This window comes from Ceratotherium simum, chromosome 36 (genome assembly GCF_057802395.1).
Source record: "Ceratotherium simum simum isolate JZ-2026a chromosome 36, ASM5780239v1, whole genome shotgun sequence".
Lineage (NCBI taxonomy): Eukaryota > Metazoa > Chordata > Mammalia > Perissodactyla > Rhinocerotidae > Ceratotherium > Ceratotherium simum.
Genome location: NC_141935.1, coordinates 31,157,035 through 31,176,018, shown reverse-complemented (window position 1 = coordinate 31,176,018; position 18,984 = coordinate 31,157,035). Strand labels below are relative to the sequence as shown.

General features: G+C 40.1%; 1 protein-coding gene across 4 annotated transcripts; it reads left to right on the top strand.

Annotated features, from left to right (window-relative positions):
- Positions 1 to 23: 23 nt before the first annotated feature.
- On the top strand, positions 24 to 18,970 carry HNRNPU (heterogeneous nuclear ribonucleoprotein U). 4 transcript variants are annotated; one of them, XR_015550033.1, is made up of 16 exons: positions 24 to 806; positions 1,399 to 1,510; positions 1,595 to 1,668; positions 3,696 to 3,835; positions 4,696 to 4,795; positions 5,198 to 5,310; positions 5,648 to 5,911; positions 6,229 to 6,348; positions 6,699 to 6,827; positions 6,929 to 7,097; positions 7,384 to 7,638; positions 7,969 to 8,153; positions 8,528 to 8,599; positions 14,810 to 14,880; positions 16,999 to 17,102; positions 18,042 to 18,970. XR_015550033.1 is itself a non-coding variant. In XM_087424497.1 (14 exons), exons 1-14 carry the CDS (start codon positions 143 to 145, stop codon positions 14,855 to 14,857), a joined length of 2,445 nt encoding a protein of 814 aa, XP_087280623.1. In that variant the 5' UTR covers positions 24 to 142; the 3' UTR covers positions 14,858 to 16,503. The 4 variants fall into 4 exon arrangements, 3 of the variants coding, with proteins under 3 accessions (XP_087280623.1, XP_087280622.1, XP_087280624.1); XM_087424497.1 differs by lacking the exons at positions 16,999 to 17,102; positions 18,042 to 18,970 and having other exon boundaries at positions 14,810 to 16,503; XM_087424496.1 differs by lacking the exons at positions 14,810 to 14,880; positions 16,999 to 17,102; positions 18,042 to 18,970 and adding an exon at positions 9,063 to 10,172 and having other exon boundaries at positions 25 to 806.
- Positions 18,971 to 18,984: the final 14 nt, after the last annotated feature.

Genomic DNA, 18,984 nt, shown 5'->3' with positions numbered 1-18,984 from the left:
TGTCCGTGTCTGCCTCGCGAGCTCGGTGAAAGGAATTGGCGCCGTTCGCGTCCAGGCGGTCCGCTCTGCAGCGCGAACCCCAGCCGCCGCCGCCGCCGCCGCGCCGAGAGTGAGCCACGCCAGCGCGGAGCCGGGCCTCACCATGAGTTCCTCGCCTGTGAACGTGAAGAAGCTGAAGGTGTCGGAGCTGAAGGAGGAGCTCAAGAAGCGGCGCCTGTCCGACAAGGGCCTCAAGGCCGAGCTCATGGAGCGGCTGCAGGCCGCGCTGGACGACGAGGAGGCGGGCCGGCCCGCCGCGGAGCCCGGGAACGGCAGCCTGGAGCTGGGCGGCGACGCGGCCGGGCGCTCGGGCGCGGGCCTGGGCCCCGAGGCCGCGGCGGGCGGCGACGACGACGAGGAGGAGGACGAGGAGGAGGAGGAGGGCATCGCCGCGCTGGACGGCGACCAGATGGAGTTGGGCGAGGAGAACGGCGCGGGCGCGGGCGCGGCGGCGGAGGAGGCCGCCTCGGAGGACGAGAACGGCGACGACCAGGGCTTCCAGGAGGGCGAGGACGAGCTGGGCGACGACGAGGAGGCCGCGGGCGGCGAGAACGGGCACGGCGCGCAGCCCCAACCGCCGGCCGCGCCGCAGCCGCAGCCCCCGCAGGCGCGCGGGGCGCCTAAGGAGGCGGCGGGCAAGGGCGGCCCCACCTCGCTGTTCGCCGTGACCGTGGCGCCGCCCGGGGCGCGGCCGGGCCAGCCGCCGGCGGGAGGTAAGAAGAAGGCGGAAGGCGGCGGCGGCGGGCGCCCCGGGGCTCCGGCGGCGGGTGAGTGCTGCGTGCGCGCCGCGCGGCGGGGACGCGCCGGCGCCGGAGCCCGGGGCCGCGGGCGTGGGGGCCCGGGCCGCGGCGCCGCCATGACGGGCGCGGGCGCCGGGGGCGCTGCAGCCGCGGGCGGCACATGTCGGGGGGAGGGGAGGCCGGCGGGCGCGCTGGGGCGGCGCGGGGCGCGCATTGTGCAAGGGCGCGGGGCCCGCTGACGTCACTTCCGGCGGCGGGCGGGGCGGAAGGCGAGCACAATGCGGCGCGCGGTGGGGGAGGGGAGGCGGGCGGCCCCTCCCCCTCCCCGGGTTGCCCGCGCTGGCACGTGGGCTCCGCGCCTAGGCCGCGCCAGTGTTCATTAGCCTTCTCGAACCTTCGAGCAGACGGGCACGATTAGTGATGTCTTTAGACTGCGTCACTCGCGCCGAGCCAGTTCCAAGCTGATCGCTCTTTGAATTCCGCGTTTGACGCGTCGATTGAAAACGCTTGCAGAAAAAACAGGAAAGGGGCTAGCTCTGCTGCGCTTGGAAGTAGAAAAGGGTTTTCCCGTTGGTGGTGTCGCGGCGTGGCCTCACGCACGGGGTGTTGTGTGTTGTAGGAGACGGCAAAACAGAGCAGAAGGGCGGAGATAAGAAGAGAGGCGTCAAGCGCCCTCGCGAAGATCACGGCCGCGGATATTTCGAGTACATTGAGGAGAACAAGTACAGCAGGTAGAGGCGGCCGGCCCGGCCTTGCGTGTCGCCCGCTCCAACGCGGGCGGAACAGCCGCTTCAGGAGGCGCTTGTGTCTTTCAGAGCCAAGTCCCCGCAGCCGCCGGTGGAGGAAGAAGATGAGCACTTCGATGACACGGTGGTTTGTCTCGATACTTGTAAGTGGAGCTCTTCATCCCCCTGCTCCCCAGTGATCAGTGGTGGTGGTTTTTGGTTCCAAAATGTTAGAAAACTGAATGCAGCGCATTGAACTTACGCGGAGCACTTAGCGTAAGTTTTCTTAAAGGCAGGAAGATGGCTTGTATTCAGATTCCGGTAGCGTAATGTCTAGCGCGGTATCAGTTGTGTTGTATTGATAGTTTTACAGGTTTTAGCAATTTGGTAACTTGTTTATGTGACTGGAAAGTTCTCGTTTGTAGGAATGTAAAATTAATGCCAATTTTTGACTAGCTAATGGAAATTTGTAAGACTACCTATAATTTGTCCTTACAGGCTTCTACAATAAAGTAATTTCATTTTTTGGTGGTATTATATTGAGCTATTTGGGTTAAATATTTCGTAATGATTTTTCCCATTAGCACAGAAGTATATTCCCTATTCTAAAAGATTGTAATATTACTTTCTCAATAACTGCTCTTTTGTTCTTAATTCCAGTTCAGTAGCTGCTGCTTTAACATAAGTTGATTTCTTCCAAAGACCTGGGGCAGCAGCAGTGGGCTATCACTGGGCCACTAGCTTTCTTCAGCAGCGAATGGTATCAATGGCAGCGCTGTAAAAACTGCTACTTTACCCAGTTGGGTTGCAATTGAGTATGAGGAAGTATTACAAACCTTTAAATGGGCCTTGGCTGTCAGATTCGTAATTTTTTAATTACAAAAAATTTTTGTTGGTTTAGTATTTGAGCGGAATGCACAGGTCTTTAGTGTGATAAACAGAACAAAGGGTAGAAATAATTGCTTGAAAGATGAGGTAAGGTGTTAGCTTGCCCTGTAGGTCTAAGGGAGTTGCAGCTTAGATTTTCACCTTTTTGAAAACAAATTGTTTCTATTGAGGTTTGTAAGAGTGTAAGTGTAAAACTCTTGATTTCTTATTGAGTACCTTTTACGAAGTAGTTGAGATAATGGAGTCTTTATAAAAGAAAAAACTGCATGGAAAAGTAGTTAAGTTGAAAGCTTTGTTAGATTCAGTTGCTTAAATATAAAGTCAGTAGGGATTGGCGAAATACTGAAGCAATAATTCAAGAAAATAATGCTATTATTACAAAGTAGACTATTAGCTGATCACTTAGGAATATCAATTTGTTAAGTGCCGTATTGGGTTCAAACAGTTTGTTGAATTGAAAATTTTATCAATGATGATCAGGAATTTGAGAAGCAGAGCTAATTGAAGGAAAATTCCAAACTGTAGGTATAATTTTCTCTCATCAATAAAAGCTTAAGAGAACAGCTTTCTAACTTAACTTTAGCTCTCCCTCAAGTGAGAACTCGGAGAAGGTGCATGCTAATACCCAGTGACCCGAAGGTAGCTAGGTTAGAGACATCTGGGATTTGGATAATCCCGGAAGTGGATAATCTCCTGTGGTGGTTGAGTAACAGGCAAGCCTGGGGAAAGGGGACCTCAAATGCTGTAATATTAACAGCCTTGGACCACCAGGTTTGTTCTTCGTAGATTGAGGCTGCCACCTTCACAAATTTGAGAAAAGAATTTAGGATCTAGAGCCCCTGGTGTTTTAAAATTAAAAAATGCAGGATCAACAGCTCATACTCCTATTTTGAAGTATTTGGTCATGGCCTCCCTTCAGTTTTATTGTGGCACTGGTAAATTCTACCTGGTTCTGGCATGCTTCACTTTGATTTCCTGCTATCCTCTACTGCTTGCCTCTAAATCAAGGTAAAGAGCAGAGCAGGTATGTATTGATGTCACATTGTCTTGATTATTTTATGTATGTAAAATATACACGTTAAACCTTAGTTTTATAGATAGTTTACACTTTAATTCTTAATTTGGCAAGAGTGACTTGGTGGGAGTGGGGCTTAAATTGAAAATTACAACAGCATGATCTGTAAAAACTTTTATTCAGAATTAAGGTAGAGTGCAAAAATTTAATAACCAAGTTTTGTTTACATAGCAGATATATTTACGTTGGATGTCAAAAGAAATAATATGGTATTTGATATAATTACAGATAATTGTGATCTACATTTTAAAATATCAAGAGATCGCCTCAGTGCTTCTTCCCTTACTATGGAGAGTTTTGCTTTTCTCTGGGCTGGAGGAAGGGCATCTTATGGTGTGTCAAAGGGCAAAGTCTGTTTTGAGATGAAGGTAAATGCAGTTTTGTGATTTGTTTTTTTACTTTAAGAGCCTTTGAGTTTTCATTTGTCTGATATTATTAAGTGTCAGTGGAACTTTTTATTTTTGAAGTTTCTTTGGATTAGAAGAGGGGCTTGGAACCTTTGTTTTGTAATGGTTGAACATGTTTGTTATATCAGAATTTATGATATAGTTCCAGCCTGTTTACTTAGGGTCCTCCTTTTTTTTATTGGGCACTTGAAAGGCCTACCAACGGTTTAAAAATTAAAAAATTTGGTTAGGGGCCTGGTTTTGTTCCGGAGAAAAGCATAGTAAAGGTATACCTTAAATGGTTTTAAATTGAGAATTTAGAATATGTAATTTCTAAATAGTAACGGGTTTTTGTTGTGTGTGTGTGTGTGAGGAGATAAGCCCTGTGCTAACATTTGCCAATTCTCCTCTTTTTTTGCTGAGGAAGACTGGCCCTGGACTAACATCCGTGCCCATCTTCCTCCACTTTATATGGGACGCCGCCACAGCATGGCTTGCCAAGCGGTGCTTCCGTGCGCTCTGGGGATCCGAACCGGCAAACCCCGGGCCGCCACAGCGGAGCTTGAGCACTTAACCGCTGCGCCACTCGGCCAGCCCCTTAACTGTTCTTATACGTGTGAATCAACCAAGTACTTAACCTCAACTGTTCTCAATTGCAATTTATAAGCTCTTTATGTCAGTTTTTAAAGTTCTCGTAAATGTTGGGGGAAATGAGGTAGAGAGGGTGTTTTTTTGATTAGGAGCTAGAGAAGAATTAGCCCATGGCCCAAATGAAATAAGCAAGAGTTCAGGGGTTTATGTTCCTTGGTTTATGGTTTAATCACTTATGATTTGATTTTCAGGTTACAGAGAAGATCCCAGTAAGGCATTTATATACAAAAGATATTGACATACATGAAGTTCGTATTGGCTGGTCACTAACCACAAGTGGAATGTTGCTTGGTAAAGTTTCCATTTGAGTATTTTGCTCATGGGTGTTTAGGGTCTGATTTCAGTAGTTAGACAAGAAAGCATTCTAAACTTTTTGCCTGTTTTTATACAGTCTGTTAATATTATAGAGATGAAAAATATTAGCATGTAGTAGGCACAGGCTGAATTTTAGTTTTTCTTTTATGGTTACTTGTTTTATGACTAATGGTTAAAATAGAATGTTATCCATGGCATGCAATTTATCAACTAATTATATAATCCGCCCAGCTCTCATTAATTTTATATCTAGTATAAAGTCAGTGTAAGTGAGAGAACATTAGATTATATACTTATTGTTTCTGTTGAATATTAAAATATGTGGGTCATTGGACTGTTTTGAAAAATCAGCTTCATGAAAGTTAATTATTTTCTTAGGTGAGGAAGAATTTTCTTATGGATATTCTCTGAAAGGAATAAAAACATGCAACTGTGAGACTGAAGATTATGGAGAGAAGTTTGATGAAAATGATGTGATTACATGTTTTGCTGTAAGTCATAGCTAAATTTGTATGTATATATGGCAAGTTATTAGCTAGAATTTTTTTTCTTAAGCTGTATCAATGTCAGCCTTCAATACCAACTCATTTTGACTGAAAACGACTTAATATGAAGTTGATCTAAAAATCCAGTCTATTTTCTAAGGCAATACTGTTTTTGCTTTTGGATATAGGTGTTTTATGGTTTATAACCAGAAAGCTCTTAATAGTTAACCTAAATATGTTTTCCACAGGATAAGCTTCACTCCTAATTTGAATTTTGAAGTTTTTTGTAGAAGGCTTATAGGAAGCAGATTAAAACTTGATTTTTTTTTTTTCCAATTAACAGAACTTTGAAAGTGATGAAGTAGAACTCTCCTATGCAAAGAATGGTCAGGATCTTGGCATTGCATTCAAAATCAGTAAGGAAGTTCTTGCTGGGCGGCCACTCTTCCCACATGTTCTCTGCCACAACTGTGCAGTTGAATTTAATTTTGGTCAGAAGGAAAAGCCATATTTTCCAATACCTGAAGACTATACTTTTATCCAGAATGTCCCCTTGGAGGATCGAGTTAGAGGACCAAAGGGGCCTGAAGAGAAGAAAGATTGTGAAGTAAGTGATTTTCGTTTTAAAAGCATTTGAAAAGATTCCTCCTGCTTGGCAAAAATGACATTTAGAAGAGCTGTGAGTGGTCTGTTTTCATTTACTTTCTGCCATACCTGTTGCTCTCAGCCAGTGATTTTTTTTTCTTTAGTAGCTATCTTCTCTCTTTATGTGGAATGTTAGATATTCCACAAACACAAATTTCCTTGTTATAAAGGCTGTGAAATTTTAGGTAAAGTGGGTTCTTGTGTATTAAAAATATATTTAAAGAATTACTAAGTGGCTTCTAATGATGAGATAATGAAATAACGTTTTCTCCACTGTAGGTGGTTATGATGATTGGCTTGCCAGGAGCTGGAAAAACAACTTGGGTTACTAAACATGCAGCAGAAAATCCTGGTAAATACAACATTCTTGGAACAAATACCATCATGGATAAAATGATGGTAAGTATAATATTTAAAGGATGATCATCTTAGAGACAGGAGTGTGGGCAAAGTTAAATTGGTTACTTAAGTAGGGTCTTTATCTGTAAGGTCAACTGCCTTCTGGTGGCTAATCTTAATTGTCTTTTAATTCTTTTCTATAGAATTTTTTGAACTCTTAACATCCAGAAGATAGAATAGTAGAGGGTCTTGTTACATGGTAAAGTGTTTTTTGGTGTAGGAATAATGAGAAAAGGCAATATTTAAACTTTAGAATGTTGCCTGCATTCCCTATAGCTCTAAGCTGATATTAAAAGCTTAACCTGAGATTCATAAGTTCAAAGGAAATTTTTTTTGACTTTCAAAAATAGGTGGCCGGTTTTAAGAAGCAAATGGCAGATACTGGAAAACTGAACACTCTATTGCAGAGAGCTCCACAGTGTCTGGGAAAGTTTATTGAGATTGCTGCACGTAAGAAGCGCAATTTCATTCTGGACCAGGTAAGCTGTAGTTTTGAAGTTAAAAGATGTAACTGATAATTGGGTTTGGCGTAGAATTAATGTTCAGGGTTATAAACTTAACTTTTTTTTTTTTTTTAAAGACAAATGTGTCTGCTGCTGCCCAGAGGAGAAAAATGTGCCTGTTTGCAGGCTTCCAACGAAAAGCCGTCGTAGTTTGCCCAAAAGATGAAGACTACAAGCAAAGAACACAGAAGAAAGCAGAAGTAGAGGGGAAAGACCTACCAGAGCATGCAGTCCTGAAGATGAAAGGCATGGAATTTAATTCTGCTGTTAACATACTATGTTAAATCTCCTTATGATTTATATCTGCAAACTTAAATTAACATTTTCTGCCAGTAATACTGTTTCAGGAGTTACATTAACTCTTTGTAAATGAGTGTCTTTGGCTTATTTCTATTTTTAGGAAAATGTTAGTAAACTGTGAGTAGATACTGTAGTGTGTGTTGAAGGAATTAAAGCCATTCAAGAATTATAGACTTAGGATTGTGAATTTGTTTAGTGGGTTTTTAAGTTAATCTGACCTTATTCCTCATAGGAAACTTTACTCTGCCAGAGGTAGCTGAGTGCTTTGATGAAATAACCTATGTTGAACTTCAGAAGGAGGAAGCCCAAAAACTTTTGGAGCAATATAAGGAAGAAAGCAAAAAGGCTCTTCCACCAGAAAAGAAACAGAACACTGGCTCAAAGAAGAGCAATAAAAATAAGAGTGGCAAGAACCAGTTTAACAGAGGTGGTGGCCATAGAGGACGTGGCGGGTTCAATATGCGTGGTGGAAATTTCAGAGGAGGAGGCAAGTTAATTTTGAGTATTCTGTTTATTTGGTTCAAGATTGAAACAAGTGATAATCTTCTAGTTTGGGTCTATATGTGATTGAGCTGAATTTAACATAAGAAGTTTGATTCTCATATTGATCCTAGCTGCCCTAGTAACTAATTTAAAATCTTAGTGTGATTTGATAGTAGACATACACCTAGGTTATGTGAAGGGACAAATTAAACGTTACTTTTGCCTTATTAAACATTAATTTTTCCCCTAAAGTAAAGGAATGGTCCAGAAGAACCCTAAGTCATATGTAAAGGAGGTACAATACACTGTTAAACTAAATGTCTCTTGTTTTTAGCTCCTGGGAATCGTGGTGGATATAATAGAAGGGGCAACATGCCACAGAGAGGTGGTGGTGGCGGAGGAAGTGGTGGAATTGGCTATCCATACCCTCGTGGCCCTGTTTTTCCCAGCCGAGGCGGTTATTCAAACAGAGGGAACTACAACAGAGGTGGAATGCCCAACAGAGGGAACTACAACCAGGTAATGATTTAAGGTCTCTGTAAGCACTGATTTTTTTGTATAATTTAGCCTGGGAAGTTCTAAGCTTAGGTTGCATAGTCTCAGTGAGAATTGTAAGGAACATAGTGTGTATGCATGGACGTAAGTGAAATTAAACTAGTGATGGTAAAATGAGTTCACTTAATTAATTTTAATTTCCAGGTGCACTAACTAGCAACAAGTCAGGCGATGTCTTGTAATGAATAAATTAAACACCTCACAACAAACCAGCAGAGGGTGCCGAGTTGAATGGCTAGCAGACTGTCCACTTCTGTGCTGTGCCCTGTCTCCCCCTCACATACAAACCTAACAAGTTGTGCTCTGAGTTTTTAAAGATTTTTTTCTTTTTTTTTAAGAACTTCAGAGGACGAGGAAACAATCGTGGCTACAAAAATCAATCTCAGGGCTACAACCAGTGGCAGCAGGGTGTAAGTAATTTCTTATGTGCATCAATTGTATTTTGAGTTCATAAGAATCAGTCTTGAAAAAGATTTTGTCCAGGGATTGAAGTGTTTATAAATGTTTCAGGGCAAGGTGTGAATTGTGTTGGAGTTGTAGCTATAATCTTATTTTTTGAAGGCAATATAGGTTGGAGTTTGCTGTAACTTAATATTTTTTTAGTAAAGTAATATTATTTAATACATATGGTTCTTTGTACTACTAGCTTTAATTGTATAAACTAACCAAGTTATGATGTGTTTCCTTTTGTAATGTGTTTATTGATAATGGGATGTTAATACTAACTAAATCTGGTTTGATAGAAATCAGAGGTATGACAGGTATAAATTTGTTTCCAGCAATTACTCTGAATTAGATTCATTGTCATTTCCTAAAAGCAGTTTGAGTGGCTTATTGATGTTTTTTCTTTAAAAAAAAAATTTTCTCTTACAGCAATTCTGGGGTCAGAAGCCATGGAGTCAGCATTATCACCAAGGATATTATTGAATACCCAAATAAAACGAACTGATACATATTTCTCCAAAACCTTCACAAGAAGTCGACTGTTTTCTTTAGTAGGCTAACTTTTTAAACATTCCACAAGAGGAAGTGCCTGCGGGTTCCTTTTTTAGAAGCTTTGTGGGTTGATTTTTTTTCTTTTCTTTTTTGTACATTTTTAATTGCAGTTTTAAAGTGAATCGTAAGAGAACCTCAGCATTGTGCACGATAAGAGAATGTGTCAGTATTTCAGGGTTCTACATTTTATCTGTAAAATGTGACTTTTTTTTTTATCACAACAAAAGTAAAATGTTGCTTTGTACCTGGTGTCTTTTATTAAGAATTTACTCCCCCATTTCTCACAGAGAGAACAGTCGGGAGCCATTGTCTCAATATGATAGAAATGTTAGCAGCCAGATTCATGTAAGGACCACATGGTCCTCATGAATTGCATAAGACTCTGTACTGCTCATATTACACTCCATCCTCTCTGTAGCTTGCTGAGTAGTGGAGGGGGTGAGCTAAATAGTAATTTCTGACAATAACTGGGAAGGCTTGTTCTTTTTAAATAACAATGGAATTGGCATAATTGGAACTGAAGATAAAACTTGGAAACAAGATAGAGAAGATGGAGTGTATGTAGAAGGGCTGTTAAAAATGTAAAACTTGGTTGCATTATTTGTGGAGGCTCAAACTTGTGAAGGTTAAATACCATAATTTTTCCATTTGTTCTGCATTTTGATTCTGAAAAGAAAGCTGGCTTTGCCCATTTCTTATTAAAAAACTTGTTGTAAATCCAGTTGTCTAATGGGATCTATATGAAGTTAGCTATGTCTGTATGCCCTTCTCCCACAAAATACTGTATAACTAGTGTGCTTGTAGTAGTTAACTCCACCATCTTTGTAAGCTAATGAAATTGTGAGTCACCCATTTATATCTTAATTTTTAATCATGTCAGTTCTTGAATGGGTATCTCCTTAGCCTGCTGATTTCTTTTTCTTTCTGAAGAAAGTGGGTGGAGAAATTAACTTAGACGTTTGTTTGCAATAAAAAGAATTCATTTTACTCTTGTTTTGGGATTCTCGCCATCAAGGTTCAAAATCCCTTTATAAAACTCCCAAGAGGAGAAAACTTAAGTGTGTGCTTTCTGGACAGCTTATTCTTTACTCTGTACTCGGAACATTTAGGTTTTAAAAACTTAAATGTATACTGATGATTTTAATGATGAAGTAAAGTTGAATTCTTCCCTTCCCCTCCCCCCCAGATGACTTTTAACATTTAATGAGGGGAAAAGGTACTGGCTGGGAGAAGTTATCACGCAGTTTATCATCTTTACAAAATGATTCTAATGGCTGTCCTCAACTGATTATTTATATACATATGTATAATACATGAAACTCTGGGAACAGATGCTTTTAGAAGCCGTCATACGAGCCAGTTGTTGATTTCACTGCTACACAACACTGCTAACTTGACTGTAGCTATGTGATAACATTAGATCCCCGAACTGTAATTTTATTGGGTTTGCACAGAACACTTAATCATCTAAAGGACCCTCACTGATGTGAAGTGAGGGATCAGGAGTCAAACTGTAGAACTAAACTTTGACTTCAGTGTAGCGTTTTGTTGGTGTTTCAGGTTGCTTCTGGTAAGTTTAGGTTTGTCTATATTTCTGATTGCTTAGATTCTTGTTTTAGCCATTTTAAATCAGATTTTTAATTTGTTCATACTCCTAGGAATTTTCTTGCTAAAAGGTGAGCTGGAGTTGAGTTTTAGATTATGGTGTAGGTTCAGTTGAGAAATTTTTGGAACAAAGGCTAATCCTTTAATTACCATAAGAATGGTTAGCAGTACAAGGTAGTGTCTCAAGTGGTTTTGTCTTTTTAGCACTTAGCTTACTGCTGGCAACCACTAGCATGAGCTACTTTTCAGTAGACGTTATTACTAGGATTGCGTAGACTTACCCAGGGGGAAAAAAGTCAAACTTCGTTGCTAATTGGTATTCAGGTGTTCTAAATGTTTAGGTGCCTTTAAAACTTCTTGGATATACCTTCCAGTTTAAAGTGGCTTATTAAGGCTCTCATTCTAATCATTGTAATGGGAGAATAATGGTCAAATAACACTATTTGGTAGACTGTCATGCCTGTGTAGCCCAGAAAACTTGGGGAAGAGAGAGAAAATAGATAAAAAATTGCTCAGAAAATGTTAAAATTTTAAGGAGCAGTCAAGATCAGAATTAATGGTAATGTCTATATTTATATGAAAAGAAATAATCTTAGGAAGTATTTAAGAAATTGAGAAGAGGGGGTGCACCAAAAAGCAACCAAAAGCGAGAAGAATAAGTTAAATGCTAAGTTTGGCAGAATAAGATCTGTGAATGAGAAACTTGGTTTATCGTGAGCCCCTCCCCTTGCCTACCTCTCCTCTGTGGCAAGCAAAACACTGAATAACAAAAACATAACAGATATAGTTGAGAACAACTGTCGCAACTATACCCAGAGAAAACTCTTCTGAGATTGCTGTTGGTTTAAGGGGTGCTCTGACTAGAAAGTTTGCAGACAGTTACCTGTAACTGTCATCCTGAGTAGAGAATCAGATCAGATTGGTCAGCTACAGTGGTATGAAAACAGCACAAAGAGGTGAATGAGGAAAGAAGACAAAAAATGCTGCAAGATAGAAATGAGTCACGTTTTGTTACTCAATATCTAGTCTTTGATGGAGAGCTCTGGCTCTGACCTAAAAGGCCAGGACCAGCTTCTGGCCCTAAGGTCCAGACAGCAAGATGAAATCATAAGGTGAAGTCCGAGTCAAATCAATCTGACATTGAAATTCAAAAAAGGAAGCCGTACTAAATCCATGAAACGATAAGCCAATATTTGCCTAGGGTAGATCCCGTCTGAAAAGAAGGAATGAAACTAGCTGTCCTGAGCATTAGCAACAAGGTATTTAAAGCTCAAAGACAGTCGTTTTTGAAAAAGTGCTAAAGGTTTTTCAGGAAAGGCAGCTAATAGTATTTTAAGTATGTTTTTCACTTGGGGAGTTTACATTCGTGGACAGATTGTGTTCTGTATTTAAGATTTGCCTCAGTTGTTGGAATTGACATGTTTCTGTAAACTTCATATAAATTGGCTTTTATTCTAGGATTGTAATAGGTCCGATTGCACAAATAAAAATGATGAAATATTTTAATAGGTTTTTAGGCAGTGGGTACAGACGTCTCTCACATACCAATAACTGATGTAGATCTCTAAGAGTGTATCTGATGTTTTTAAAAAGCCAAAACCAGAATAAGCTTATTCTACTAAGGAAGGCATAAACTTACATCCTTTATAGCCCAAGTTTTAGTTTCTGTTATTAGTTAGACATATAAATGCACGTCTTAAAAAACATTGGTTTCCATAATTCCTTTCCTACACATAACCATAAAATGTCTATTTTTAAAAATGGATGGAACTTGTGGCAGAGAATAATTATTTACTCCCAGCCCTCCAGAGTACTCACTTAAAGACGCTCCTGGAAAGATGAACACAACGTTCTTTCTAAAGCCATTTTTCCCTAGAACGCTTGAAATGGTTTGAGCCTAAACTTCGTCATTGTTATATTTCTGGGGCTCTGAGAAAAATAGGGTTTGTTTCAACATTTTAGTAATAGTTAATAAAAGCAAAGATATATGTCATGGCCTGGTAATAGGTTGCAATATTTACGCATTGGAATGCATGCATAATTTTTAAGGGACTATTAGTGCTTTGAGTAAGAATATTATCAATTACCTCAGATCTCTAAACAGCAATTTGGATTTGTCAACGTAAACCACAGTCTCTTCAAATCTTAGTTGCCTAAACTTATCTAAAAGTAAACTACAATACCCTTCTGATGTGGAGAGTGTTGGATAATTTTTAGATTTGAGTTTTGGTTTTGGCCATGTCATTCCTCACCTTCTGCCCTAAAACGTGCAGGTGGCAGGTCTAGCCAGGTTAGTGCTTGAGTCTTTATTGAGGCTGCTGGAATCCCCAGTGTTTTACCTAGTGCTAGTACTACAAGTATATGTTTATAAGATGAATGTTAAAAATACTTTGTCCAGCTAACTTGTGTTGAAGTGATCTTTGTCTTATTAACCCTTTTTACTAACCTTGCTATTTAAAATAAACACTTGAGAGTTATTTTGGAAGTGAAATACAGTGCGGATTGGTGAAATATGTATCCCTTGAGTGTTGGGGTAGGGGAAAAAAATGAAAAACCAGGATCCCAAAGTATCTTAACATTGCAAAGTTTAAATTATCTATGTGTGTGAAATTGAACAGTTGAAGTAATCTACCTTAATAGGTAATTTTTATTATGTGTTGCTGAATATGCTACTTTATTTGGCTGTCACGGTTTCAACCATGCCCACAGCTGGAGCTCAGAAAATAAGCGAGTTTTAGATAGGTTTGTAAATGGCTAACAGACTATGCACTTAACATGAAGTAAGGATAATACTTTTATATCCTAGCCAACTGACCAAAAATACAGGTGATTGAATATGTTTAAGTAGTTTGCCCAAAGAACTTAATTTAGTCTATAAGGGATAGTAGATTGGGAATAGAAGTGTATTCATAATGTTGTTAACCTAGAATTACTTTAAAAATGTAACATATATATTTGTATATATCTTGTGCAGTTAGGTTGGGAATGTGCTGTCCACGTGGAAAGCTGAATAAGTACAATTTTTTGGCATTATGCAGACCATGGATAATTTCAGTTGGGATTGTAGATCCAGTGTTACAGGGGAACAAATGCTGCAGACACCTGATAGGCCAAGACATCAGCAATCACTGGTTAGGTTAGGTGAGTTACTGGGACAAGGAACTTACCCATATGTTTCATTTGTAATTTTCTAATTATTGCCTAGGAATGGTATGATTTTTTTTTTCTTCCCTTTTCATGCCAGGATTCAACATATACTTGCATCTTGACAAGGAACAGGGGTTTTGCTTTTAAACAAAGCTGGATCTGTGGGTGTGAGAAACTGTACTGTAGTTGAAAGTGATGAGGTAGTAACAGTGTAGGCAAATGGAGAGATGTGTTATAGAAAGGTTCAGTTCCTTGCTGGTTGCACTGTTCCAGTCAAGTGCTGTACCCAGCATAGCAGTTACTCGTGGACGTGTCCAGTGTGAGTGTCTGCACTGCTGGAGGTTATGCAGGGCTTACCGGCTGGGGAGCTAACATAGCATCTAACTGATAAAACACTGAACTGTTTCTAGTGTGTTCTTTCCTGCCATTCCTTTAACAGTCCATGATCTTACAGGAAGTAAAATCAGTTTTGTCCAGTAAAATATTCTATACTTGCCAAGCACTTGAGAGGCAGTACCACAAATTAGTATCCACCAAACAATATCTAAAAATAAAGCCACCAAGAGCAGTGAGATGGCCAGTATAAGTATAGTCTAACTTGGGGACATAAAAGCTTTTCAAGTATTGAGGCATACAGAGAAGATAGATAAAATCCATACATACGTCAGAAGAATGATTGGGGCTTATTTGAATGACAACTAACAGTCTTTTAAGGTAGCTATTAATAAGGTATCCTTGTCTCATTTGTAGTTAAGGGAGATGGGGAGAGTCATGGTCAAGTACAGTAAAAGGTTCCAACTTACTATTTTTTTTGAAGAGTAATAAAGCAAAAAAAAAAAATGCTGATTTAAATTTCATCTCCTTTTCCTTAGTCTGTCCATGTGAATGTGCTGTGTGGAAGAGTAAAAGGGCCCAACTAAATGTGTTCCAGTGATTCCAATAGGTATTCCAAATTAATTGCTGCTTGTACATTTAACACTTGTTATATTGGGCTTCCAGGACCACCTTAATTAGTTATGACTCTTATTTTAAAAAGACAGGTGAAAGGGAGAAATAGGTAACCTGGATGGATTCTATAATAGGAAAAAAAGGTTTTCTAATCTCCTTTGCGTACCTGAAGTGAAGTATTGGGTGTGTTAGCAATTGGCGGTCCTCTTGCATAGGTTTAAGGTAGTATGCGCAAATATTGCCAGGTCCTTTCAAGGTTAGATCCTTAATCTGATGGTTCAAATTCCTTCTGTTTAACTTGTTGCAAGACATTTTAATGCCCCACCCCGACTTGCAGAGTTTAAATACTTTTACAATGTTCTAAATGCAAAAAAGTGAGTCTAGGATACCTATGTTCTTGGTTTCCCCAAATCTTTCTGCATCTGTACTAAATGCACAAATATTTTTTGTTAGCTTATAAAAAATCTTGGAAGTTGAGGTCCTTTTGGCTAATAAGGTGATATAAATTCATATCGAAGTACATAAAATCAGCTAGGAAGTGAAGTTAAATTGTACAGACAGAAGGAATAAGAAGGGTCAGTGTGAACTTGGTGCCAGTCCAGAGCATGTAATTTCTCCTTGACCTGAAGTTAAAGACTTGATAAAAAGCTTAGAAGAAATTTATTTTTCCCACTGCATACTCCAGAATAATGCATTTTGGTGAAATGAGAGGACTTGGGTGCTATTCTGATTTGAAATGTAGCTATCAGGGTTTGCTCAATGAAATACAGCTCTACTCTCTCAACTAAAAACAATCTAATGGCTTCTGAAGAGCAGACAGCTAACTCGGTTTCAGAGTAAAAGGTCAAAATCATAAACATTTCTGTTCGTTTGAGGAAAAAAACCATAAAACTGAAAAAATTTATTTCAAAAATAAGCTTTGAATTTAGATAGTAAAGCATGTTTCATTTCATGTGACTTGTTCTCAGAGTCTAAGGGGGAGAAACATTTCTATGGAAACTCATCTTTTAAGAAACCAGTACATGCAGATGTTTACTCTGAACCCCTGAGGTCAGGCCATGCCATAGGTGGTTTATAGCATACAGAACTTAGTGGAAGTTACTTCCAGAAAAAAGGTACAGCAGATATCACCTGTTAAGTTGATCTAAACTTTTAAACTGAACAGTAAAAGCCTCTTTAAATTAGTACTTGCTCATAATGTAGGCTTCTCAAGATAGAAATACTTGGGGAAAATGTCATCCCTTATTGTAGAAAATGAAGAGCAAGGTGAATGCAGTGGTTGAAAAGACACGTATTTGCAACATGTTAATCTGTAGTACTCATGTTACAAACTTGAAAATGTAATACTTTGAAAAATACTTTGTGATCAGGTTTTGTCCCTAAAGCTTCCCTTTTAAGAGAAAATTTAAAGATGGAAGTTAATGCACAAGGTGTGTAAGATACGAGTATTTGGGTGTTAGAAGATAGTATATTAGTCTGACCTGATTTGATGACCACTGGACCATATTTTAAGATGCTTCCAAAAAATAATTTATTCTAGAGCACCGTTAAAAATGAGAATTATAGCAATCGTTTTAATTTTTCTACTTTACTCATTAAAGTTTTCTGCTTACCCAAAGTATAGTGTGTATATTAACATGACTTTTAAAGGGGTGCCTTGACCCCCATCCACCAGATTTTTATCTAGGAATAGAAGGATTCAAACCCTATTTGATTCCTAGCTCTTTGCTGAAAAGTGCATAAACAGGAATCCTGAATTTATTATATAGACCTCCTCGCATTATATAAGCGAAGCAAAGGGAAACCAGCGATGGAGTAGAGGTACGTAGACTGAAGAGATACTTGCAAATCAAATCGGTACTAGGGATAGTCAAAAATTTCATGTTGGCAAACTTGGTCAATATAAATCAGAAGTAGAGAAAAACTTCCAGTTAATTTTAAATTTCCTGAGGTCCTTTTACTGAGATGTAAAAGAAGCAGTCAAGGAAAAACAAAGGGATGGGTGAGGGAAGGGGGAAATGCATAAAACACTAGAAGGTTTAACAGTCAGTTTGTTAGATAAGCCACAAAAAGTTTTTAAAACTACTAATAACTGCAATTCTATTTTAATCAGCTATTTAGCTGGTACCTACTGCTATATCACCTAGTGTGAATTTTCGGAATTAATGGAACGATGAAGGAAGCAGTGAAGCTGCAGGCTCCAAGTGGGCGTGGAAGGTAGGTTACTCTTTCAGCTTAAATTTGGAAAGTGTTGAAACGTTTGGATGAGGGGGGACTCAGGCTACTCTCTAGTGAACGTTTAGTAGTTCATTTTAACAAGCATGTACGGACTATTTGCTGCCAGCCATTTGGTTGGGAAGCAAAGATACAGATTGATAGGGTTCTTGAGGCTCTACTTGAAGCACAGTCAGTGACCAGTGAAAGTGCTGTAACATGAGACACAAGGTAGTGTGAGAACCTGAATGAGAAGGTGATTCTCATTCCCAGAGGTCAGTGAGCATCATAAAGGGAGAAGAGGGGCCGGCGTGGTGGCACAGTGGTCAAGTGCGCGTGCTCCGCTTCAGGGGCCTGAGGGTTCGAAGGTTGGGATCCTGGGCATGCACTGATGGCACCGCTTGTCAAGCCATGCTGTGGTGGGGTCCCATGTAATGTAGAGGAAGGTGGGCACAGATGTTAGCCCAGGGTCAATCTCCCTCAGCAAAAAGAGGAGGATTGGCATCAGATGTTAGCTCAGGGCTGATCTTCCTCACAAAAACAAACAACAAAAAAAGAGGGAGCAGACAGGCATTCCAAGTGGAAAGTTTGAGCAGAGGCTTGCGTTCAGGTCAGGGTGGCCAGAGGTGCACGGGAGACAGGACCAGAAAACTTCAGACAGTTTGGGCATGAAGGTGAGTGGCAGAGTGGAACTAGACTGGATTGGAGAGACTGCAGGGGAAGTGTCAAGATCCACAGGGAAGCCTTATCAAAGGTGTCCAGTAGCCATGTGATAAGGGCCTGGAGTATGTTACATAGTTCAGTAATTCATCAATATATTTTTTGTAACATCTTAATAGTTCAAGAAGAAAATAAAAGGTATTGATCAGATAAACTTACAGAATGACGTTTAAAAAGTAATCAAATGAAATGAGTATGTCACAACTTTCTGTTTTTATCCAGGTCTCCAATTTATGCAGTCCTTCTGCTGTGAAAACGAACTAACCTTGTTACTTGTGAAGGCCTTGGAAATTTTTTCAGCCGAAAGAGGTTTCTCTCTTACTCAGGGTAAGATGTGATGGTAGTGTGCTTGGGCTAGAAGAGACTTGACTTAGTCCAGTTGCCAGACATTCTGTTACTTACGTATGTCAGTAAATGGAAGCCGAGAACATAAGTGGCCTGCACAAATAGCTTGTTAAATATGAGATTTGATTATTGATTAGTACTCATCAATTTTTCCCCTACTCACGCAGTGCTCCCTGTTATAACGAGTGGTATTTTAACATCATTATTTGGTCATGATTTGAATAGCATAGACTGCACTCAGCTGGAATCTGTGTTGGTAAGAGTGGGCAGTGTTCTTGCACACTGCATTTGACTTGCCATTAACTTTCCCTGATCAATGTCCAAGTCCTGCCCTTGGTGGCTGCCAGATGATTAGCATTAATAAGTCTCTTACGATGTGCCTGACAGTGTCATTCACTGGTTGGGGCATTTGGTAAAGGACATGGCCTGTGCGCCCCAACCCTCATGATGACAGCCACGAGAAGGTGGACGTGGAGGAAAATGCCACTTGTCTTGTGAACTGACCTGGAGCACGCCCCCACTCACCTTCTGAAAAGGGATACACAACAAAATAAAGTTTCCAGACATCTCCTCCTTGCTGTTTCTTTAGCTCACCATATTAAGAAATAGAACCCATAATAATGCCATAATCCTGTCCACCAGTGTCTTTTCATATTTATCGTTTCTTAACCAGGAAGACCTCCAGCTTGTGTTTGTTATATTTAAAAGATTTTCTTGAAAAGTAATATTTATTAAAACCAAAGATAATTTCATTGCTTTGGCAAGGGAGAATATTTTCCTGAATAAATAAATGCTGTGGACTTGGATGTTGGGTGCATTG

Excerpts from the sequence above, each read along its gene's own strand:
- HNRNPU (XM_087424496.1), top strand. The coding sequence starts at position 143 with ATGAGTTCCTCGCCTGTGAACGTGAAGAAGCTGAAGGTGTCGGAGCTG. Across the intron at positions 1,669-3,695 it reads GGTGGTTTGTCTCGATACTT|ATAATTGTGATCTACATTTT; the intron begins GTAAGTGGAGCT and ends ATATAATTACAG. Across the intron at positions 7,639-7,968 it reads TGGAAATTTCAGAGGAGGAG|CTCCTGGGAATCGTGGTGGA; the intron begins GCAAGTTAATTT and ends TCTTGTTTTTAG.